General features: G+C 36.9%; 1 protein-coding gene across 1 annotated transcript in view; it reads right to left on the bottom strand.

The window, feature by feature from the left end:
• Positions 1-25407, bottom strand: part of colec12 (collectin sub-family member 12) — a 209844-nt gene that overhangs the window by 26678 nt on the left and 157759 nt on the right. The window contains exons 3-5 of the mRNA XM_028803778.2: positions 24982-25104; positions 7308-7406; positions 1851-2897 (exon numbers count right to left, since the gene is read on the bottom strand). Of these exons, the coding sequence (XP_028659611.1) occupies positions 1851-2897; positions 7308-7406; positions 24982-25104 (1269 nt within the window). The remainder of the gene's footprint in view (positions 1-1850; positions 2898-7307; positions 7407-24981; positions 25105-25407) is intronic.

The following is a 25407-nucleotide window of genomic DNA, read 5'->3' as shown; positions in this document are numbered from 1 at the left end:
AAAGCGATTTTAAGATGAAGTTTATGATGTTCTACTTTAATGACAAAATAAACTACGTGATTAAAGTGGAATTTTCAAGATTAAAGTTGACATTTTGTGCTTTTTTCACACTGTGTGCCTTTTTTTTCTCTGTACCCTAATAAGCTTTCATATGACACTCAGACGGTGGGCTATGACTTGCCTTTTCACGGCGACTTTGATATCTGACAACATTTCGGGCACTGTGCGACTTTGTGAACTTGAGCTTTCGAGTTTCTCTGACACGCTATGTCACTCAATCAGTTTCCTTTTGTTGTTTATATCACTGTTTAAACCAACAAATAGTACATTTTTCTTTGCCTCCACTTGGTATTCGCTGAAATTCTTCTATTTTTCCTCATACTTTTGCCATTGCCTTTTCACAGAACACTGAACTTAAGGGCTATTTATATTGATTTGCATATTCAAAGAGGTGTAATTCTGGGAGGAGTTGGGGTGGGGCAGCAGGCTGACCGGGATTTATGTAGCGGAAGAATGTGGAAGTTGGCGAACGCACAGATTTATGCATCTGGATTTTTTTTGCGTAAGTACATTTCGGCTTTTGTGCTTACATCATGTTATAGTGCGAATTCTACGCACGGCATTATGCATGAGGCCCCTGGACAGTGTAATGGTTGATTTCCTACTTTCCAGAGATCTTTTAAAATCCCTTCTCAGACTCATAGGCATCAATAACATTCCTTTTGAAGGCATCAGAGAGGTGTTTTGATCTGAGCATGGTGATAGCACACACTTCAACAAGAAAGAACCAATCAAACATAATGTCTGAGGTTTAGACAGGTTCCTGCAAGATGATGTGGCAATCATTTTCACCTGATTTGGTGCACCTGATTGTAATTTTAGGTATATGAAATAATAAAAATGTAGGGATGTGTTTACTTTTTCCATATCTACAATTTGCATTTATGTTTATTCAAATTATACAATGAAATACAAAATGTAAATTTGGCATGATGTTTGTTATATCACCTATAGATACTGTTTAAATGAAGATCAAATCTTGATATGTCCACATAGTGTATGTTAAAAAAGAAAAAAAAAAACATTTCATGGGGTGTACTTATCTTTTTACATGATTGTAGCTTAACTTGTATCACTAATACATTACTTGGCTCAGCTGCAAATGACAAGATAAAAATGCAGGTATCTGGTGTGTTAACTGAGAGTATTCCAGGTTAATCAGATGATATCCTGCTTTTGCCAATACACTAAAACAGAATAAAGAAAAAATTAAATCACTGAATAGTGATAAATCGTGTTTTCCAACATGACTTTCACTATGCTTTGATGTGTGACAACAAACTAATTAAACTACAACAGCTGACAGGAACTGATAAAAATGTGTTTTTTAAATACCCATCCATCCATTTTCCAACCCGCTGAATCCGAACACAGGGTCACGGGGGTCTGCTGGAGCCAATCCCAGCCAACACAGGGCTCAAGGCAGGAACCAATCCCGGCAAGGGCACCATCCCACTGCAGGACACACACACACACACACCAAGCACACACCTGGGCCAATTTAGAATTGCCAATCCACCTAACCTGCATGTCTTTGGACTGTGGGAGGAAACCCACGCAGACAACATGCAAACACCACGCATGGAGGACCCGGGAAACGAACCCAGGTCTCCTTACTGCGAGGCAGCAGCGCTACCACTGCGCCAGCATGCCACCATTTTTTAAATAATATTTTCATATTCATATACTCTTCCAGCTTAGAACATAACAATGCCCTGTAAGAGTTTAAAGGTAAGATGACACAAACATTTTTTACAAGCATTTTTATGAACATACACAAGGAAACTCACCTTGTAATATAGTAAAATTTGTAATCAGTTGTAAATGCTTGGTGTCCACAAGTTTCATCTCCTCCATGATCATGGAAAGATTAGCAACCTCAATGTCTAGTCGTGACCTCAAGACATCCTGCTGCACTCTGAGTCCTGTAGTGTCCACACGGATGTCCACAAGTGAGCTGTTCAAATTAAGGAGGTCATCAGCATGTTTACTAAGAGTGCCACTGCAATAGGTTCTGACATCATTGAGATTAATGGTGAGAGACCGAAGATGCTGAGCGGTGTAGCTGATGTTGCTGATGATGCTGTCAATATCCCTTTCAGCAACATCCATTCTCTGTTCAAACTGGTCAAACTTGCTTGCAGTCCTGTTGTCATAGTCTCTCTGGTGTTCAAGGAGCTGGTGTAAGCTTTGATCATGGGTATCTGTCATAACAGACATGTTACTCATCTGGTTACTAAGTGTGCTCAGCTGAATATTCATGTCCTCAAGAGTGTCATTGTTTGCTTTGGCCAAGGCCGAGTTGTTGCCGGCCAACACCTGCAGGTTCTGTACCTTCTCTTTGAGCCAATCTGTTTCTTTTCTTGCCAGCAAGACTGTCTGCTGAAGACTCTGGAAGTCATTCTTTATTTTTTGAATTGCCTGACTAGTGTCATCAACGGATTTCTGAAGAACACTGATGAGGTTCCGTTGTTGAGCTTGTGTCAAATTGAGGCTATTGATATTTACAATGGCTTGGCTCTGAACCTGTACCTCACCTTGTAGATCTGTCTGCAGTCTTGATGTGTCTTCTTGCAAGTTGTTAATGTAGCTGCTGTAGGTGAGTAGGGTGCGGTTGACAGTTTTAATCATGTTAGTGTTACTGTCTAGTAGAGTTTGTAAGGAACTATGACTGTTCTCCATTGACTGGCCAGCATATTGAAGTTTATCTAGAGTGGCCTTATTCAGTGTTGCCTTCTCAGCTACATCACTAAGCTGCTGCTGTAAGGTTTGAATCTTGGATTTGAACCCTGAGAGTTCATTGTTGGTGTTTTCAGATTTTTCTCCTGCCTGGTTATCTGTGAAGATAAAAAAACAAAACTGACTAGGACTATCCACCAAGATTAAAAGACACGTGTTTTAACTGAGTGATTCTTCAGTGATTTATGATGAACACAGTTACTCCATATTTCATGTGAACCTCTCAACACACAGGACTAAACTGTTTCCCTTTACATTCATCTGTTTTCTCATCTTGTTTATCCTGGCCATAAAACAGGCATTGACCCCAGATGGGATGTCAGTCCCTCACAGGAACCTATCCAAAACACACTTGCACACACAGACTCACTGATTCCAGGCCAATATTCAGTGACTATTTAACCTAGCATGAGTGTTTTTGAAATATATAGTCTTGTGAAAAAGCAGGTACACCCTTTTCTGTTCTATGGATTTACATATAAGGTGAATTTTTAGTGATAAGATTTTTTTTATTATTAAAGGCAAGAAATGCAGGTTTCATCAGTCTCAGATTCAAACAGATAAAAAAGTACAGTCACAAAGCACACACACACTTCATCCCTGTGAGGACTGTTTGGGAAAAGGTGTTAGAATAGCCACTAGAGAGGGAGGTACCCTAGCCATCTTGCAAGTAAGCAAAGGGCTATAAGAAAATAACAGGCCAAAAGGGGGAGGAAAGGTACACATCTTAGATTGCCATCCACATGGTCCGTAACCAGCTGTACTGCAGACAGACAGTCTCTCATGTTGGAGCTGAATGGACTGGTAGTCTGCATCATGAAGATTTCAAGATGGACTGGACTATAGTAAGAATTCTTCTAAAAATTAGGAGCAGGGGATGCAGAAAATGTCTAAATGGAAACTAGAGCAAAGCTGGCAGCATTGCAGCCTGAGGAGAAAAGTCTGAGTTGGATAGAAGTGAAACATAGATGTTGACAGAAAGTACTGAGAAAATAATCAAGAAGTAAAAGAAGGGGGAAAGGGATTCAGTTTCAAAATCTGTATAAGAAGGTATCTGGGGCATTGAAAGGGCATGTGTGGTAGAAAAGGATAGTAGTCAGATCCATAGTGTGATACTTGCAGAATCTGATGCATAAACAAAATACACATTTTAATGAGATTTTTTTGTGACTTAGATTTTTTTGATGGGGGGGGGGGGGGGTATTTTAAAAAATAATACTCCAGGACAGAGGGGAGCAGAATGAGGTATCATGCTTTCAAGTTGAGTATAACAGTAAGAGGTTTTGCAAAGAATTGAATAAAGGGCAGAAACTGACTCTTTATAAGGATCAAGAGAAGTAGTTGAGGATATAGTAGGGAAGTGCTGATGACTGATCTCACCTTAAGGTACTGTAAAGGGAGACACAGATCAACCTGGACTGCAGTGGCTATAGCATTTCTATCCCCAAGCCATCATAAATATGGCTTAGGGAGGAAAGTTAAAGGAGCAAGTGCATATTCTAAAGGGCTCATTATGAAAGACTGAATTGTGAGGATCCCGCCCAGACAAGAATACAGGTGTCTCTCAACCCTTCCTCAGGTCAGAACACCATAAATGATGAGATGACAAAAGTTGTGAGATGTATCTTTCAATTCAGTTAGGAAAAGGGAAGAAGAGAATGAAATAATGTGATGGAGCAGATTAAATTCAATGAGTCCAATAAGAGTCAGGGAGACAGGAATGGAAGAGTGGACCAGGGCAAGTTGATTGCTTAATGCGTTATGCTAGAAGAAGTTGTAGACAACAGAATATCAGGAAACAACTATACATTATCAGGTCTTAAAATTGAGTCAGTCTAATCATGACTCCACATGTTGGCGTATATTTGTTGAACAGATGATGACACAGTCAAATCTAGTATGTGTTGCTTTTTACCCGTGGTGCAATTGATAAATGTCTGATATGACTGTATGTGAGAGCTTACAATATATATATACTGTATAAGCAATTGCTAAATATGGAATATAATGCATGTCTCTGTAGCTGTGAGTCAGCAATGCTAACTGTCTATCGTTCCATTTAAGGAAAATCTTCACAATTCTTTTTTTGGAAATAAATAACCCTTAAATTGTTATTATAACAGTTTAACTAGCTAGGTAAGGGTTACCCTAGAAAGACAGGTGAACCTGCTCTTTAGCAGCATTATTAGAATAGTTAGGACCAAGTTAATGAGATGAATCCGTGGTGTAGTTTGAATTAGCAGTCTGTAACCAGCAGAGGGCAGCATCCCTCTAAGCAGAGGAAGTGTTGACAGTTTATGTACAAATAACCAGAATTCAGAGTCGGCTGGGAGGTCTTGTAGCTAGACTGTGTGCAGCACAGATAGAGGAATGGAGGTCCTTGTACCATAAGGCACCAATACATTTACTACAACTACATTGGGAACATTTTCTTGTTCAATATCACAAAAAGGAAACAACACTTTATAGCTAATAGCTAATGGGTATAATGCAGGAATCATGAGTATAAGTTATAAGGAAAGTTTAGATTGCAAAAATTACATACAGGTATTATTCATTCTCATACAATTACCAGATATTTTATGAAAAGCTCAGCAAGACATTTTTGAACCTGTTCCTGTCAACAGTTGCAAATAGATTTTCATTCTGCATGTCTCTTTATCCAGAAAACACTTGAAAAACATTACTCTGGTAAAATAACATTAAACTAATAGGAATTCAATAAATAATAATTAGAAAACAACATTGGCCATGCAATTTGAGAAAAGGGGAAAAAAATAAGTGCTATATAAACATATTTTTTAAATATAATTGATATGCTGTATTAAAAAAACTGAACAACCTACTTAGACAAGGAGCTATGATATACTGTACCTCCACTTCAGATAGTGAGAAAATCCAGATAGCCAGGAGTGTCGTTAACCTCTGATTAATACATTGGTTGGAAAAAAGCCCTGGGGCTATATGGTGAGCAGGAATGAAAGCCTCTATTCACCTAAAACTGAAGTTTGTATACTACAGTAGAATAAGTAGATATTCTTTAATAATGACTATGGCTAAAAGAACTACAGAAATACTGGTTCCTTTAATAAATACTGTATATAGGCAGACAAAGCTGCCCCCATTCCAATAATGCTGCCACAAACATCTACAATAATTACCATGGAGATTATATGCTCATCTTTCTTCTGTGCTGCTTTCAACGATAGCTACTCACAACCTCTTGTTGTCTTTACTCAGTTTCCCCAGAAACAATGGCCAAATCTTCTAAATGTTTATTACTTGTTTCATCCTGACAACTGTGTCTACTGTGCAGTATATTGATTCTTAATAGGTGAAGCCATAATCACTGCAACCAACATGCACCACCCTCAGCAGTAAACTGACATCAGTCCAAAAACCACACCACCATCAAATAAGAATCAATTGCACCCGGGTTACAGATTTTTATTCATTTTACACACATATTGTACATGAACATGCTTGAACGCAACCAGCTATCAAGTTGATATGGTTTGGTACAAACTCAGATAGAAAAGCCAAGTGCTGAACAGGAGTAAGGAGTACACTGGGTAAGATGAGTTGTGTTTTCCATTAACTAAAATGAGGTTCTGTATTTTAATGCATTTTTTTTTTATCATGGAAACTAGTTGTATGTTGGTTGGATATACAAGTAAGAATTTCACTGTATTCTGTACACATGACAATATTAATACTACGGTTATTACTACTATTATTTATTTAAATTCAATGTGAAAAAGTCAAACAAAAGAGCTGAACTGAAAATATTCTATACATTTAAAACAGAAAATGCCTATGATCACAAGCAATTAAACAGGATGTAAAAATAAATACAATGATCTTCATAGTTTTAAGAGTCTTCTTCTTACTGTACTTTACTGTAAAGATTTTTGTCTATAGCACCAAATCCCCATATGGGATTAGGAATTAAAGGACATGACAGAAAAAAACTTACATGATATATCTCTTACCTACTTTACTTAATAGTTTAAAAAGGCATTTTCACAGAATTTAGTATCAACAGAGGTTTCTGCAATGCTCTTGAAATGGCTTTTAGGTTTCCAATCTGGATATATTTCAGTTTATGGATTCTCATCCAGAACTCTACACAATTAATAAATGTAACCTGTTACTGTATAAGAAAGCCTTAGAAAAGTCTCTAGAGGTAACTAGGAGCTAGGTAGGAAAAGATTTATCCTAAAAATCAGAAAAACATTTGCCAAAAAAAATTATTACCATACATGCAACCAGACACAAGTTTTACAGCACCCATTCAAATGTTGCATCCTCACTTGATTCGATTACTTAAAAACATAATGTAAATAGACACTATTCATAAATGAATACCCTGCCAAAATCAATTCCCTTTAATTTTCTTTACAGAACCAAGCTAAAAATATAAACAAAATACATTACTTTCTGTCACACAACACTATACCTCTGTTCACAGCAATAATACATTACAGAAATAACAAATTCATTTTTACCAAGCTTTTTCAAATCTCCCTCCACAGCAGTCAGCTTCTCTGAATACAATCGATGTGAAGTCTCCATTCCTTCCGTGACACTGTCCATTTTCTGAACCACTGCAAGATCAAGAATAGACAGTGTTAATCAAAAGAATTCAAAGACACACTGTAGAATAATGACCACAGATCATTGTCTAAATTATTATGAAGTGATTACAGGACATGTACTGTACAGTAGTTCAAAAGGGGGAAGTAGTTTTTTGAATATGAATTGAAACAGCACTCGTTTAGATAGTTGCTGAGCTGAGAACTGAACCTGGTTCAATAAAGCTATGCGGCAGCACAATTTAGCACCCCTTTCTCCAAACATCATCAATTTTTTCATTATAATTGTAATGCATATTTTGGTAATCTAGCTGATACTAGTGCTGTACAATAGTTACTTACTATTCCATTAAATCAAATGTAGTAATATTTTTAATACATTCTTATTAATCATGGTGCATGTAGATCTGTAGTGTAAATAAGAATTACACCATGCTATGCACTCATAATAAAATGACTATTGCTCCCTATTTGCAGAAGAGCAAATCAAGCACTGAGGCAATAGTATCAAGGTCAGAAATGCAAACATGAACCACACAGGACACCGCTGTCTAGAAATGTGCAAAGCTGGAATCACTCCATCACAGGGCCCAGTCATGCATACACCCACACACACACACACACACACAGTCACATTTCTAAACCCTATTAGACAAACTAGAACACAAAATAACAATTACTTAAACGTAAAAGATTTGGTCCAGGTAACTGTTTTGGTATCTGTGGTCCAGGCATGTTCTGTGTTGAGTTTGAACATTCTCAACCTTCTGTGAATTTTTTTTCCAGGTTGTTGTCAGTGGAGGACACACAGAGCTTAAAGATCTGATGCCTCAGAAATGACCCACAAAGCAGGCCAGGACCTTCACTGGCTTGCACAGATCTAACCTCATCCCAAGGCGGCCAGTCCCTAAGTACTACCTGTAGGCTTTGGCCAACTAAGGCCCAAAACTGGGTAGCTGGCTTTAAAAGTTCAGAAATGCAATAAAAGTCCCAAATTATACCAAAATTCCCTACAAGAGAGAAGGTAATCATAAACCACTGGCTTCTATAAAAAATGGCAACAAAGAATATTTATAAACTAACTATGGTACGGGTAACAGAATAATTAAAAATATTTGCCATCTCTTGCCCTACATGTACCTTCAGTGTCTTTCCTTGGTATGTGTGTATGTCTGAACTGTGTCTCATATGCGATTACTCCCAGAGGTGGGTAGTAACGAGTTACATTTACTCCGTTACATTTACTTGAGTAACTTTTTAAAAAAATTGTACTTCTAAGAGTAGTTTTACTGCACCATACTTTTTACTTTTACTTGAGTACATTTGTGAAGAAGAAAGAATACTCTTACTCTGCTACATAGGGCAACACTTGAATTGTTACTTTTTTTCCATTATATACGCTATATTTTTGCCAGAGAGAAGCCGCCAGTGGATCTACTGCATGACTGTTTTACCAATCAGACGTAGCAACAAAAATCACAAGACTCCGTTTCACCAATCAGACGTAGCAACAATAATCACATGGCTCCATTTCATAAATCAGATGTAGCCATACAGTCACATGACCACACACAAACTATGGCGGCATAGCGGCACAAACTCCTCACAGACAGAGGACAGGGAAAGAAAGAATACATGAAAAATGAGAGCCAACTCCTGCTGAAGCTTAACCATCACTTCACTGAGTGAAGAACAAGCATGTTTTAACCAAACATGCACAGACACAGACAGTCATGGTAAAGTGAGACTTCTTGTATGTGCACAAGCTGCCTTGTGCTAATGTTATTTTCTATCAGCTGTGCTATTTGGAGGGCAATTGAATATGCAGTATTATATTGTCAGTGTACAGTATATCTTGTCACTGTAAGTAGTTTGCACTGTTCAAACATACATGTTACCTACTGTAGGTATTGGCTTCAAAAGCTTTGTTGTGAAAAACTGAGATTTGGAACTTTGTGTTATTTGTGCATCTTTATTTTGTAAAGATGTTATTTATTTTTACTCATTTTTTATTTTATTATTTGGAAATAGCAGAATTTGCACATTATTTTATATTTTTGTCTTGTCTTATTACAACATTTCTAAAAAATAAATAATTTATTATGATCAAACAGTTACTCAGTACTTGAGTAGTCTTTTCACCAAATACTTTTTTACTCTTACTTGAGTAATTTTTTGGATGACTACTTTTTACTTCTACTTGAGTAATATTATTTTGAAGTAACGTTGCTCTTACTTGAGTACAATTTTTGGCTACTCTACCCACCTCTGATTACTCCTCATGCATCTCACACTCCCACTTCCTCTTTCATTGCATCACCAAACCAAACTGACAAATCACGTTAAAGCCAAACTAGCCAATCAGATTCCTCTGAGAGACTAGACACAGAGACCTTAGTGTTTTATTATATTGTAGATACATAATTTATATAAATGAAAAGAAACATATAAATGGCACAAGGCAAAAAGGAATTGCCTAAAAAGGCAATTTTAGGGGAAAACAGTCCAATCTGTTATCCAGTAATCAAAAATCCAGAAAATAGAAAGAATCATCAGAAAAACAATGCTCAAAATATCTCCAAAAAACTCTTAATGATCCACTGCTGGGTTTCTCTCTGTCTGACCAAATGTAAAGGCAGAGGGAGGAAACAGCAGCAGTGACGTCAGGGTGGCCCCGTCTCCTGGGGCTGTACCCACAAAGTACAGGGAATGGACAAACATTTAAACAGATGATATATTAAATAGTAATGTATCATAATGTATCATTAAATAGTAATGTTTAATATATCATTAAGTATTAAATAATAAACAAAGGAAACCGAAATTATACAAAAATATGAAAATAATAATCTAAAAATAACTAAAACAAATCAGACAAAAAATTAACACAACTCAGGTAAAAATCCCGGGCTGTAACAGGACCCAGGTATTCAACCCAAAGAAAGTTGTATTACAAGATTAACTGGGAAGTTTAAGTAGGCCATTTAAGAGTGAGTTTGGGTATAATCAGAAGTATGCCCAATAGTGAATTAATGCCTAAAGCAGGGTTGACTTTAGCCTTGAACCTGATGCAGCCAGAATAGACTTTAGCCCCAACAACCCTGAACTGGATTAAGCAAGTCCTGTAATGGGTGAACGCATAAATTTACAGACACAATTAAATGTTAGCACAATGCTTGAAATATTAGCTGCTAGCTAGGAAATTTGAAGCCTGGCTGCTCAGTCAATGGTTGGGTCAGGAAGGACTGGCAGGAGGCCACAACTCTTCCATATCCCTGTATACTATAGGTGGTCCCAAGAGGTAACACATGGGACTGTGCTGTTCCCAGAATGGAATGGACAGATGAAGACCTGCTTTGGAAACCGAGCACCTTAAGGAAAAAAGATCTGAGAGACCAATTCTGCTTGAAAGAGCTTTAGCCTGAAATTTCTGCAGAAAAGGGAGGATCCAACTCCATGAGGTAATTTTCACCTTTCTTCATTGGTGGGATTTGTATTATTTGATTAGGAAGACAGCAGAAAGTTAATTATGCACTTGACTGTGAACTTTGGTAGTTCCACAATTCAAATTAGCTAGGTGGAATAATTTAAATTAACTGTAGCAATAAATACTATACACACTGAGCATCATAAAACTAGCCAATGTCACACAGTACCCCCATTCTTTCTAAATGAAAGGCACTAAGTACTAGTCAAAAGCTGGCAGACCTTTTTAAGCAAGAGGCAGCCATAAATTAGTGCTTAATCATGCGCACTGACCACAGGCCAAACCATATGGTGTCACAGGCTGGTTTTGCCAATCATCACATTAAAGGCACATGGTATATTACACAAATCATTGAGCTGCACACTTGGGTAAGTTAACTATTATTCAGGGTTAATGTTTTTCCATATTTTTTTAAACAAACTGGGTGGGCCCTGTTTGAAGAAGAAATGGATTACAGTGGTTAGAAGTTTAGTTATAACAGTCATGCTGATGTAAAACTAACTCGATGTACTGTAAAATTCTGTTCTTCTTCTTAACACTTGCTGGTAAGTCTGAAGAATGAAGTCAACTATTTCGTACAGACTTAGTTATCTGCTAAGGATAACTATGTTTGCATTCTCAATTGTTGATCAGTAGAGGCTAAAGCTTGACAAACGTCTGTGTGCATTAATCCATAAATACTTCCAAATATCACCAGTTTTTTGACCAGGATCTGCTTGCCAGGAAGGTTAATATTACGCAGAGGCACCACACATTGGTCAAATTCTCTAAGAAGCCTCCTAACAAAATTTATTAAAATGTTGTGGCAATGACATGATTATTTCTGTGTTGTTTTAGGCAGATATATCTACTTATTCACACTGGTCTCACAGAAACCAGTTTTCAAATTGAGATCAATATGGTTAATATGAGAATCTGCATTCCACAAACTACCCACAGCAAGCATGCTCATATTCAGCTTTGAACACTCATCACTAAACCTGCACTACTATTATGTTCTTTGTTTATTAACTTAGAATATATACAGTATATATACAAATATTTCTAGTTGGTGGTGAGCACAATTTTAGGAAGAGAATTGGCAGTTGAATTTTAACCAGATTGTTTAATGCTATCTTGGAAAGTAGGAGGATGCCTAAGAAGTGGAGAAGAAATGTACTGGTATTGACTTTTAAGAATAAGGGGGTTGTGCGATGCTATAGTAACTACAAAGGGATAAAATTGATGAGCCACAGCATGATGTTATGGGAAACAGTAGTGGAAGCTAGGTTAAGAAGGGAGGTGATGATTAGTGAGCAGCAGTATGGTTTCATGCCAGGAAAGAGAAGTACAGATGCAGTATTTGCTCTGAGGGTGTTGATGGAGAGGTATAGAGGAGGACAGAAGAAGTTTATGGACTTTGAGAAATCATATGACGAAGTGCCTAGGGAGGAGTTGTGGTATTCAATGAGGAAGCTGGCCATGGCAGAGAAGTATGTACCAGAGGTAAAGGATATGCACGAGGGATGTATGACAATGGTGATGTCTGGTGGTGAGTGACACATGCATTCAAGGTAGAGGTGGGATTACATCAGTGATCAGCTCTGAGCTCTTCTTATTTGCAATGGTGATAGACTGGTTGACAGATGAGATTAGACAGGAGTCCCTGTGGACTATGATATTTGTTGATGACATTGTGATCTGTAGTGAGAGTAGGGAGCAGGTCAAGGAGACCCTGGAGAGTGTGTAGAGAGGAGAGGAATAAAGGTCAGTAGGAACAAGACAGAATACATGTGTGTGAATGAGAGGGAGGTCAGAGGAATGGTGAGGATGCAGAGAGTAGAGTTGACAAAGGTGGATGAGTTTAAATACTTGGGATCAGCAGTACAAAGTATGTTAAGGATGGAGCTGCCAGGTAAGAGGAAAAGAGAAAGGCCTAAGAGGATGTTTATTTGATGTGGTGAGAGAGGACATGCAGGTGGGGAGTATAATGGGCAAAACTTAGCTATAAAAATATGTCTGTTTAAGTGGAATATGTATTTGAACATTAAGGAACAAACTAGTACAGTCAAAAAAGAAGATCATGAAGGAGGCACAATTTACTAATTTATCATTACATTTATTAAACTATTTATTCCATTTTTTAGTTTGTGGTGACAGGCTCTAGCTACCCAAGAAGTTAAGACTATAGTAGTAAACTTCTGAAAAAGCAGAAACTTGGTTGTTTCCTAACTTGCAAAAAAACTATTTTTAAGATGGCTAATGTGATATAGCTTTTTATGTTACAAAACTCAACTTACTAAATAATCACAGGAAAAACAAGTGGATGCAACCACATAGACCTTCTCTGACTCCATTACACTTAATAATTAGGACAAATAAGAAAGTCACTAGAAATACTGAACAGGAAGCATGTAAACTGCATTAAGAAGAATAGTTCATTATCAGGTTGGTACAAATTACAAGCCTAAATTACGTAGAGAAATAAAGAATGAAGAAAGTTGGTTGTATGGCTTATGACATTGATTGTACAACTTGTGGCAGCAGATACATAAGAAGAAAATTCCATTTGACAAACTGGTTAAAATTCCACATTAATTCACTACATGGTCAATGGAAGACGAAATAGGGGTATTAGGGTTCCTACAAGCAGTACTGGTCTCTTAGCCCTGTTTATTATATTAAACATATTATAAAACATATACTAGGCCAGGTCAAACACTATTATTTATAAATGAAACAGTCCAGAGGGACTGTTTAAAATGTTGGAAGCTGTGTGTTCAAATATATTGTTGGAAGCTTTCGTACTCGAGTTGTAATGTTATCTAAAATATTTTTAAATACTGTGAATATTAATGTGTAATACAGGTTGGGTTAACTAAATATACTTATTTGACAATTGACCTTGCAGCTTCTTAATTGGTAGTCTGGTATCACATATAGGCAGACATGGAATAAAAATCAACTGGCGGATCACCTGGCATAGGCAGTGGCACACTAGCTGCCAGGAAGGAGTCATAACGATCCTCTCTGAAAGAATTTTATAATTCTTAAGCGGAAAGTATTGGAAAAAAAATACAATAGCCATCATGTTCAAACAAACCCAGAGCCGACAATGATCCTGATTTTACTTCTTATTACTATTTCAATATTTTCTTTCGGAAAGTAGTGTTGCAGATGATCATGATTGTTGTCAGCATCATAACATACATAGCAGGCACACATATTGATTATTGACAGTTGCAGTGTGCTTCTTGGAGTCTCAGTATGGGAACAAAGTTGCATTCTAACTTACACAACCTCGTGAGCAGGTTCAACAGTCTTAGTATGCCTTGTAATGTTACAAAATAAATTCTACACAGACTGTTACAGACAAGAATAATTATTTACATGTCATTAAAAATATGTAAGCCATATTTTATATTCATATTTGGACTGAAGTATACCATGAAACTGAATAAAATATATTTAATTCAATGCCATAGGAAAACACAAACAATCCATAGAAATATTTATATTGCATAATATAATAAATAAAAAATAAGGATCAACATACATTTAACCATTAATCTTCAGTAAAAAGATGAAGAGTCAGTGTCCTTAATTATGAAATCTCTTGGGCATTGGTTCAGAAAATGCACATTGAAAGATGCTGCCAGTTTCTTCCATGTGTACTTCTCATCGTCATTATTTTCTATATACTTTCCATAGATTTCAGGGCCTTTTCATGCGCACAAAGTAAAGAACATTTACAATAATGACAGCAACATTTATTCTGATGTAGCTTAATGACTGCAATTTTTTATTATGTTTACATGAGGATATACTTTTTCCCTGTGTGCTGTCCCTTTAAATTAAGAGCAATGTGTATCAGGACTTTGTTAATTGAAAGAGGGTGAGATGTTAATTGTTGGCACACCGCTGTTGACGAGCAATCATATGGCCAGCTAAGCAAATTGAAGAGAAACACAAGATCAAAGCAAGACTAACTGAAAATTAGTTCAACCTGTGACTAATCTTTTCCTCTTAGTACTGTACTACATAATCTGGTTTTGATCCACTGCTAGATGGCACTATCTGAGATACACTGCAACTGATTCATAGTGTGCATCTATGTGCATTTGATTTTTAATACCTCAGAATTGGAGTGGGAAATGAACCATTTGATCTGGTGTACAAGATGAAATCTTCATGTGGAATGAATTTTGAAAAAAATAATTTATTGGTATGTTAAAAATTAAATAATTATTATTTTATTATTATCCTATGCTTTAGAGTTTGGTTGGTGGCACTGTAATATGACAGAGTAGAACATTATTTACCAGCCTTAGAATTTCTCTCTTTGAAGGTATAGCTTGGTTATTTAAATAACATTGACCTTGCTGAAAATGGTGGACTAAGTCATTATGCACTTTATTTTGTAGACATTAAGCAACATATGAGCATGTATGCATAGCATTTATCTCTAAATTATTCCTAAGGTGCAAGTGCCAGAGGTGCTGATTGCTTGCTGTTACAATGTTCAGTCTTGTCTATATTTGTTATTCTTGTATCTTTACATCCTAACTCTAATGAAATTAAATACTATTGAAATCCTAATATAGCAAAACATAAAGTAAGAGTAATCACATTGTCAAATTTCATACCTTTCATAGCTCATTTATGTTTTTATGTCCCAATATTGGTTTTTGCTTCAAGCTTAGCTAAAAAATGCAATATGACTAATGGCTTTATTTAACTATTTGCTTGACATATCTTATTTGCTTGTCACGTCTAATTTATGGTAAATCTAATGCTTCAGAAGCTGTTAATTACTTTTATGTCTATTTACAGTATGCTAATACATACATTTTTATTTTCCATAAAGACAGCTGTGCAGTCAGTAGTTCCCCTGTCTGTTGGTACAATTTGCTGTATTGGCTTTATATATGGCTTTATATATGTTACAAACTAATGACTTTTTTTCCATTTTGATAACCCCAAAGTTGCCCATTAAAATGCACATGAACTTAACTCATGTTTATGAATCCCTCTGTCTAGCTCTATGTTTTCTGCATTTGTTAGTTTTCAACTAATTAATCATAATTTCTTTAACCGGCCATTTATCTTCCCACTTGTATTCCATTTTCAGCAGACAGTGAGAAAAGTGATGAGTCTTAAAATGTGGGAAATCTGTGGGCTAAAGGCTGTCACATCATGCTGATCAGCTTACAAGATGAAAGGGAGTATTGTTGTAATGAACAAATTTAACTAAAACATTGACTTTTATACTAATTTTAGATACAAATATATTATTTTGCATTTTTTAAAATATTTTTAAACAAGTCAATTAGAAAAGTACAAGATGTTAAAGCTGCAATCGCAAAACATAGGAATATTATACATAACTGAAAAGTTGTGAATATGAAGTGTTAAAGGCAGTTGAATTTAAAGTGTTTTACCTTAAGTTATTTAATGTCATAAACCCTAAAGACACACAGTTCTTCACACAGCTCATGCTGATCCTTTTTTGTTTACACTGACTCTCGTTTTTATTTTTATGTTATTTGTATTTCTATTCCTTTATTATAATTTTTATATAACATTTATATAAAATTCTTAATGTAATGTTAAAACGCACGGTCCCGATTAAAGTTGTTTGGCTCTGTGGAGACTTTTTTAGGATTTTGAAGAAAAAGACAAATCTAGTTTAAATCACCATTAACAACAACAACAAAAAACATAAATAGTTTTCCACCAATAATAAGTAAGGAGTTCAGTAAGTTAATACAAGGTGCTTGAATGATTCAATGCTGGATGTTTCCCTAAAAGAAAACTTGTTATTGGCTGTTTGATTTTTTTCTTTTTCTCTTCCCTAATTAAACATATTTCCTAATAAATGATTCTATTTTATTTTGCTAATATGATATGAAAGACGAAACTGAGCAGGTTATTCATTCAATTTTCTGAAACCCACCTCAGGTTGAAGGAAAAAAATGTATTATGATCTGGCTACCACTCGGTCATAATAAACCAATTTAGTGCAGACATGTCTTAGAGATGATTGAATAAAAACAAAAATTGTCCACACTAATACAGAGACTGAAAATGTGCATGCTTTACATAAACAGTGAAGGAAAGGAACTGAACCTAGATCCGAAAACTGTGAGGGAGATTTGCTAACCACTGCAGCACTACGCTGCCCATTCTAGGAATAAACGATACACTATAAGGATTGTTTGGTTGCTTTGCTCATGTCTCTAATTCACAAGAGAAAAATAAACAATGAACTGAAATCAAATGCGGTCCTACCTCAGCAGTACGTGGAATTTACCGTCTTCAGAACCAGTTGTGTGGCTTTGGAATCGATACCTAAAATTCAGCACTTCATAATCCAAAAGCAACTAGTTTCTAGTGTACTTTTACAGCCTGCTGCTGTTTTGAATTATTTCCATTTGTGCAAAATATTCTTAAAAGATGGGGAAAAATTAAAATTTCCATATTGTGTCTGTAGTCATAACACTGAATATATGAAAGATATGTTATTCAATATTCCTGTAATATAAAAAATATGTAATTCATTACACGGGCAGCTTTCAAGTATGTGATGAAGTAGAAGAAGAATAGAGATCTAGATAAACTGAACATGCATATTTCATAACACTCTCTGGCAAATATTATAGCACTCTGAAATGGTGACTAAAGACTGCAGTTTCATTCCCACCTGCTGCATTGGAAAGTGAATCTGAGTGATTCCCTTAACCTGACAGATCTTCATACCAGGTACTCTGCATGTTAAAAACATAAGGTAAAAAACTTTTAATAATTTTATTCATGAGCTCTTTATAAGCCATAAGTTAAACTAAAACGTATGTGTGTGTTCCATAGTCTAGTCATTATGTCTAAATTGACTTGTTCAGTTCATATTTCAGCAGATGGGATTTAGTTTGGCCCTGTGAAGGAAAATACAGTAAATACATGATGTGTGAATGAACAAAAGTACATGCAGTACTTTGCTCAAATGTGGGAATCTGTAATATAATTTCAAATTTAAGAAAATGTCTGTGTGAGGTCCGAGTCTACCATGTTATGACAATGAGAAGAATTACAGTAGTTGCAATATACTTCATTAAATGACACCATATCATATTTTATTCACTTTCAGTTATAATATGAGAAAGAGAAAACCACAATTAATTCTCACGGAAGAGCAAAGCCAGCATGAGTAATTCTGTGTTGAGAGAGGCCTCATGGTAAGATCTGTGTGATGTTATTCCTGTCAGTGCCTCTGCTTCTATTGAAATGAGCCCACCAACAATGCACCATGTGCTACATAAGATGCTTACACAAGAAAACCAAAGAAAAGATGGGGCCAAGCAATTGACTTTAATGCCAGACAGAAAGACTTGGAGAGAAGGTAAAAAACACAAATTAATTCACTAGTAAACAAATCTGGGTGTGGAAACATATGATATCTTCCAGACATCTGCCATTTAAATAGTCCTCATTATGGGGGCAAATAAGCAGTGGTGTTGGCTGCCACTTGGTCTGGTGACAGCAGCCTCTTGGCTTTTGTTGATGGATCTTAAATTGTGATTGATCATTTTCAAAAACTTTGTTTAACTGCACATAAGCACATAGTGGGTTTAGAACATAATTATGTAAAGAAGATGTAATATCATAGCCTCTGGAGCTAGAAACAATGCGTTACTAGGCATACTAACATACACACTAACATTCTGAAATACACTTCCCCCAGTTTAGGATTATAGGAAGCCAAAGCCTATGCCAGTGGGATCAGGTACATGTCAGGAACTAGCCAAGGATAGGGGGCCATTTCATCACATCCATACAGAGTCATTTTAAAATTGTCAGTTGTCTTTAAAGTGCTTGTTTATGTGGATGTTGGTGGAAAACTTAAGAGTGACTGGAAAAATAAAACCATGTTGACGTTGGGAGAATGTTCCAGTTCCATGCAGGTAATGACTGGGCACAGGACCTGAACTCATGACACAGAAGCACTAAGCATTATGCCATCTCCATTGACTATACTGTATATTGAAATGTTTGGAGAGGAGACTGTTAGACTAGTAACAGCTTATCTTGCACCTACTAGAAGATTTCAAAAGTCTCCTTTTCTATGAAAGGTTTGGAAATAAAATAAAAATAAAGACATTTTATTGTGTAATATATCCATCCATTTTATGAACCCACATTTTTTATTTCGAGAATGCTGGAGACGATACCAATAGTATAAGGCACAAAACAGGAACTAAACACTGGACTGAGCCAACCACAGGGTAAAATAACGCTAACCATACCAATTTTGATTTGCCAATAAGGCTTTATTTAAACAACATAATGTAGAAGGGAACTTGGCCAGAACAGGAAGTGTACACTAACATGACAAGGTTGGGATTGTACAAAAAAGGACATACTGCTAGGGCCAACATAGAGTATGATGCCATACCAGTGCAGGTACACAGACATCACTGGGTTTTTTGGGGGTGATGCCCAAAAGAAATATAGACTGAGCCACCATCACAGAGGAGAATGACTTGCCATTTTACCACAGGACGAAGAAAGTAGATGGCCCAGTATTTGCAGGGCTGCCTGTACCTCTACCAATAAAAAGTAAGGCCCTTTAATGATTACATTTGGCTTGGAATACCAGGATCTGCTGGAAGAAAAGTTAGACTGATATTTCAGGAATAAATGGAATGCTGCCCCTAAGCATGGTATTCAGTGTTTAGATGGAAGTCCATGTTAAGGTTAAATCCACCTCTGCACCAGAGGTTAACTGATTGTGGCATTGGGGAGAAAATAAGGACAAGCATTTAACTGCTGGGAAAAAGAGAGGCCTGTTGTTAGAGAGAGGTAGATAGATGGCTAGAGAAGGTTAAAGTTGAGTGGTGTTTTGATTCAATACTTTGAGATGGGTAAGTGAGATAAACAACTTATCTGTTACACAGAGGTTCAGCACCCATTGAGAAAGGTCCAGAGAAACAACAGGGTTTGATGTCCTTCTGTTTCTTTGAGTGCATTGTGGTCTTCCTTTGTTCATCAATCTCTTATCTGTTACTTTAATAACACTCTTATTTTGGTACTTCAGTCTTGTGGGCATTATGCTGGCATTCAGGAATGCCACAGCAATATCTCCTATCAGCTAAATAGTTATTCAGGTTTGCTTCCTGTCTTTTGTGTAATGCTCTCAAAATAGGCTTTGGCTCCCATGACCCTAAACTGAAATAAGCAAATTCAATAATGGAAGGATGGATGACCATAATTACTCTTTAATATTTCCACTTAGATAACATAGCTTATTGGTAGATATGGCGCACTTATTACATGATATCTGACAGCATACAAAAACCACTAAAGCTTGACATGAAGTAAATATCACACAGTATTAAATGGAAAAAAAAACATTTTCAATGTATAAAGCAATGTACATCATTCTTTTGGAAATACAATTGTCAGCATTAACAGTTAATATAATATTCTGTTTCACCTGGATGTTGTAATTCTTTCAGAAACGCCAGCCTATAGTAAAGTCAACAATTTTCATTGCATCTTTCAGATCTAGAAATGTCTGCAGTTTCTCCCTAAGGTAAGAAATCAACTTGCTAAAATGAAATAAGGAACTTGTTTATTCTATACCACATTTTATTGTACTCTGCTTCTCCTGTTTCAATTGATTGCAAGTTTATTTTTCTTTATTCTCAATGCCAAGCCTAGCTTTGACTGTTTGTTTCCCAAAACTAAAGTACTTATTTTATTCTACTCATTATTTTGTTTTTTGATTTATTTTTTATTTTGACTCTGCATCGTGAATGTTATACAAAGGAAATGCTGTGGGACCAGATTAATTCAGTTCTTGAGTTCTTAATGCCTCTGCTGACCAACTTTGTGGTATGTCCTCTCTTTATTATCTGCTCAGTCTGCTGCTAACACTTCGAAGGAGACACTGCTGTGGAAAGCATCCTGTGTTGTTGCAGTTCTAAAGTTCAGACGTCTCTTCACCTAATGACTACAGACAAGCGGCACTTGCATTCCACATCATGAAGACCTTTGACAGGTTGGTCTTGGACTATATGAGTCCTCTTGTAAAAGACCACTTGGACCCATTGCAGTATGCCTATTGGACGAGGATTGGGGTGAAAGATGCAATTATCTATCTGTTCCATAAGGCTTATTCCCATCTGGACAATGCTACAAAGCTGGCATCACTGTGAGGATTATGTTTTTTGAATTGTCCAGTGCCTTCAGTATCATCTAGCCATCCCTGTTAAGGGCTAAAGTCGGAGATAATGCAGGTGGATGAGCCTGTGGTGTCCTGGATAATGGACTATCTGTTGGGCAGAACATAATTTGTGAGGCTCAAAGACTGTGTCTCTGATATGGATGTGAGCAACACTGGAACATCACAAGGAACAGTCCTGTCTCCTTTCTTGTTCATCCTGTACATCTTGGATTATAAGTATAATACCAGGTAACATCAACTGCAGAAATTTTCTGATGATTGTGCATTAATAAGGTGTATTGACAAGGGGGATGAAACAGAGAATAAGTGGAGTACTTTCTTTCTTGGTGCAAAGTGTATTGCCTGCAACACAACATCAGCAAAACCAAGGAACTGGTTATTGATGTGCAGGTGGTGCACTGGCACAGATACTTGGGAGTCCATATCAATGTCAAGCTGGACTGGTCTCGTGGTACAGATTAACTATATAAGTAAAGACAGAGCAGGCTCTCATTGCTTTAATATGGGTAGTGACACCCTTTATATGTTCTGCAACTCTGTGATGGCCAGTGCAATTTTCTATACTGTGGTGTGCTGGGCCAGTAATATCACTTCAAGAGAAGTACACAGAATTAACACCCTATTTAAAAAAACACGTTCAGTTATTGGATGCATTCTCGATCAGTTAGAGATAGTAGCAGACAAGAGCGGCGTTTGGGGGTGGCAAGTGGGGCGACCGCTTTTGAGGTCTGCATGTCCCGTTCATGTGGATTTGTCAAGTTATATTATCCAGTATATATATATATATATATATATATATATATATATATATATATATATATATATATATATATATATATATATATATATATGTGTATATATATACAGTGCATCCTTAAAGTATTCACAGCACATCACTTTTTCCACATTTTTTTATGTTACAGCCTTATTCCAAAATGGATTAATTCATTTTTTTCCTCAGAATTCTACACACAACACCCCATAATGACAACGTGAAAAAAGTTTACTTGAGGTTTTTGCAAATTTATTAAAAATAAAAAAACTGAGAAAGCACATATACATAAGTATTCACAGCCTTTGCCATGAAGCTCAAAACTGAGCTCAGGTGCATCCTGTTTCCCCTGATCATCCTTGAGATGTTTCTACAGCTTAATTGGAGTCCACCTGTGGTAAATTCAGTTGATTGGACATTATTTGGAAAGGCACACACCTGTCTATATAAGGTCCCACAGTTGACAGTTCATGTTAGAGCACAAACCAAGCATGAAGTCAAAGGAATTGCCTGTAGACCTCCGAGACAGGATTGTCTCGAGGCACAAATCTGGAGAAGGTTACAGAAAAATTTCTGCTGCTTTGAAGGTCCCAATGAGCACAGTGGCCTCCATCATCCGTAAGTGGAAGAAGTTTGAAACCACCGGGACTCTTCCTAGAGCTGGCCGGCCATCTAAACTGAGCGATCAGGGGAGAAGGGCCTTAGTCAGGGAGGTGACCAAGAACCCGATGGTCACTCTGTCAGAGCTCCAGAGGTCCTCTGTGGAGAGAGGAGAACCTTCCAGAAGGACAACCGTCTCCGCATCAATCCACCAATCAGGCCTGTATGGTAGAGTGGCCAGACAGAAGCCACTCCTTAGTAAAAGGCACATGGCAGCCCGCCTGGAGTTTGCCAAAAGGCACCTGAAGGACTCTCAGACCATGAGAAAGAAAATTCTCTGGTCTGATGAGACAAAGATTGAACTCTTTGGTGTGAATGCCAGGCATCACGTTTGGAGGAAACCAGGCACCGCTCATCACCAGGCCAATACCATCCCTACAGTGAAGCATGGTGGTGGCAGCATCATGCTGTGGAGATGTTTTTCAGTAGTAGGGACTAGGAGATTAGTCAGGATAAAGGGAAAGATGACTGCAGCAATGTACAGAGACATCCTGGATGAAAACCTGCTCCAGAGTGCTCTTGACCTCAGACTGGGGCAACGGTTCATCTTTCAGCAGGACAACGACCCTAAGCACACAGCCAAGATATCAAAGGAGTGGCTTCAGGACAACTCTGTGAATGTCCTTGAGTGGCCCAGCCAGAGCCCAGACTTGAATCCGATTGAACATTTCTGGAGAGATCTTAAAATGGCTGGGCACCGACGCTTCCCATCCAACCTGATGGAGCTTGGGAGGTGCTGCAAAGAGGAATGGGCGAAACTGGCCAAGGATAGGTGTGCCAAGCTTGTGGCATCATATTCAAAAAGACTTGAGGCTGTAATTGCTGCCAAAGGTTCATCGACAAAGTATTGAGCAAAGGCTGTGAATACTTATGTACATGTGATTTCTCAGTTTTTTTATTTTTAATAAATTTGCAAAAACCTCAAGTAAACTTTTTTCACGTTGTCATTATGGGGTGTTGTGTGTAGAATTCTGAGGAAAAAAATGAATTTAATCCATTTTGGAATAAGGCTGTAACATAACAAAATGTGGAAAAAGTGATGCGCTGTGAATACTTTCCGGATGCACTGTATATATTTGAGATGCTTCTAAGAGGAACCCTTTTAAAATCCTACTTCAAGGTCAAATTCTGTACATGTACATCTTTGAAAACATTCCATAGTCCACCTTCATCCCCCGAAAAGGGTCGCCAGTATAATCCCTTCCTAAAATAGGTATAGCCCATTAGTCCCTGGGTTGGCTTCTCCTATCTATAGAAGAAAACATTGCATCCAGATTAGACTATGAAGGTGTCATCAACAACTTTTCCAATCGGAAGGCAAGAAAAGTGGATTTTCGTCTCTGAACCTGGAAACCGGTAAGAGATTTCATGATGATACCTCTACGTTAATTTCACTCACATTTTATTAGTAGGCTATAAACATGTCCGAATATTAATGCACAAAAACATGTACCGCTAATGATAACCGGCTGACATGATATCAACGTGAGTTATGACTATGACATCCTGCATATCGCAACTCAGAGTATACTTGCAATTTGGGTACTTTTCTAGAAGAGGCCCTTGTAATTTCCACATGATACCACATCACATTTCGCACTGTTGTGGTATTGTCATGAATTATGAATTGCACTTTTTATTATATCGTTATATTTTGATAAAGTCCACGTGTTATCTTGCAAAAAGTTTGCTGAATACTGTAAAGAGAAAATCTGGTGTATGTTAACATTATTTTTATTAAATTCATGCGCACATTTATGCAGTCCACACATACCGGTAACAGCATTTGCCGTAACCGGTCCCGTGTGGGGTTGGTCAGCCCTAGGCACCGCACACCCCTATAAGGATCTCATAGCAGAAAAGAGTAAGAAGACAAACAGAGTGCCATTATGAACAATGCTGCACATCCTCTGCATGAACAAATTATTGAACAGAAGTGCTTCAAGAAAGGCTATTGAGGCTCTTTCATACCTACAATATATCTTTTATAGTGCCCCACTGTGACTGCACTCTTACCTTTTGCCAAGTCAGGCTTTTGTTTTCTACTTTTTTCTAATTCTTGTGTGTGTGTTTGAGAGGAGTTGTTGTTGTCACTTTTGATAAAATATTACCATGTTTCTTAAGCTAAATTTTCCCTTGAAACAAATAAAGTACTATATAACTGGATTAAATAGAATAGATAATGTATGGATGAATTATTTACTTTTTTAATATATAACATTGTATTTTATTGATTTCTCTTGAGCAAATTGTTGTCCAGCACTTTAAACTGTTCAGTATCATTCATTCACTCATTCATTTGTTCATTATTTTTCAATTCTGCAGACTCTACTGCTCCATTGTAAGAGGATGCTTATTATGAAAGGTATACAATTTGAATAAACTAAATATGTATTGTATATATTCAGATGTTAAATGCAATTTTCCAATCATAAGAATTTCTTACCTTTGTATCCCAGAATGGCTACAGTGATTGTTAATAAGGCACACAGGATGTATAGAAGTACAACTGCACTTTTCAGAGCCCAGTTATTCTTGCACTTAGTACACTGGGCACCTTCTTGAATCCCTGCAATACAAACATGAAAAAATAATGTAAATATGAACGTGTGGTTTAATAGAACTCCAAAGTTCTCAAACATTCTCCACATTCCAGTGAGTTAATTTTTTTAAAAAATGTTTTCTTTCCTGCAGTATGTTGAGGTAGCAGCACTCATCATGTGATTCATCATCATTTTCACTACAGTTTCAATGGTGTGGTTTATAGTTACAACACACTCAACTGGGCTGACCAGGCCTCCCAATTCCTAGCAGATCCTTCTTGGCAATGATCAGATGCTATCAGGCCAGGCAAGAGGTCTATACACTGTGT

Source organism: Erpetoichthys calabaricus, chromosome 6 (genome assembly GCF_900747795.2).
Source record: "Erpetoichthys calabaricus chromosome 6, fErpCal1.3, whole genome shotgun sequence".
NCBI lineage: Eukaryota > Metazoa > Chordata > Cladistia > Polypteriformes > Polypteridae > Erpetoichthys > Erpetoichthys calabaricus.
Note: the sequence above shows the minus strand (reverse complement) of the source record. Positions and strands in the feature narration are given on the sequence as shown.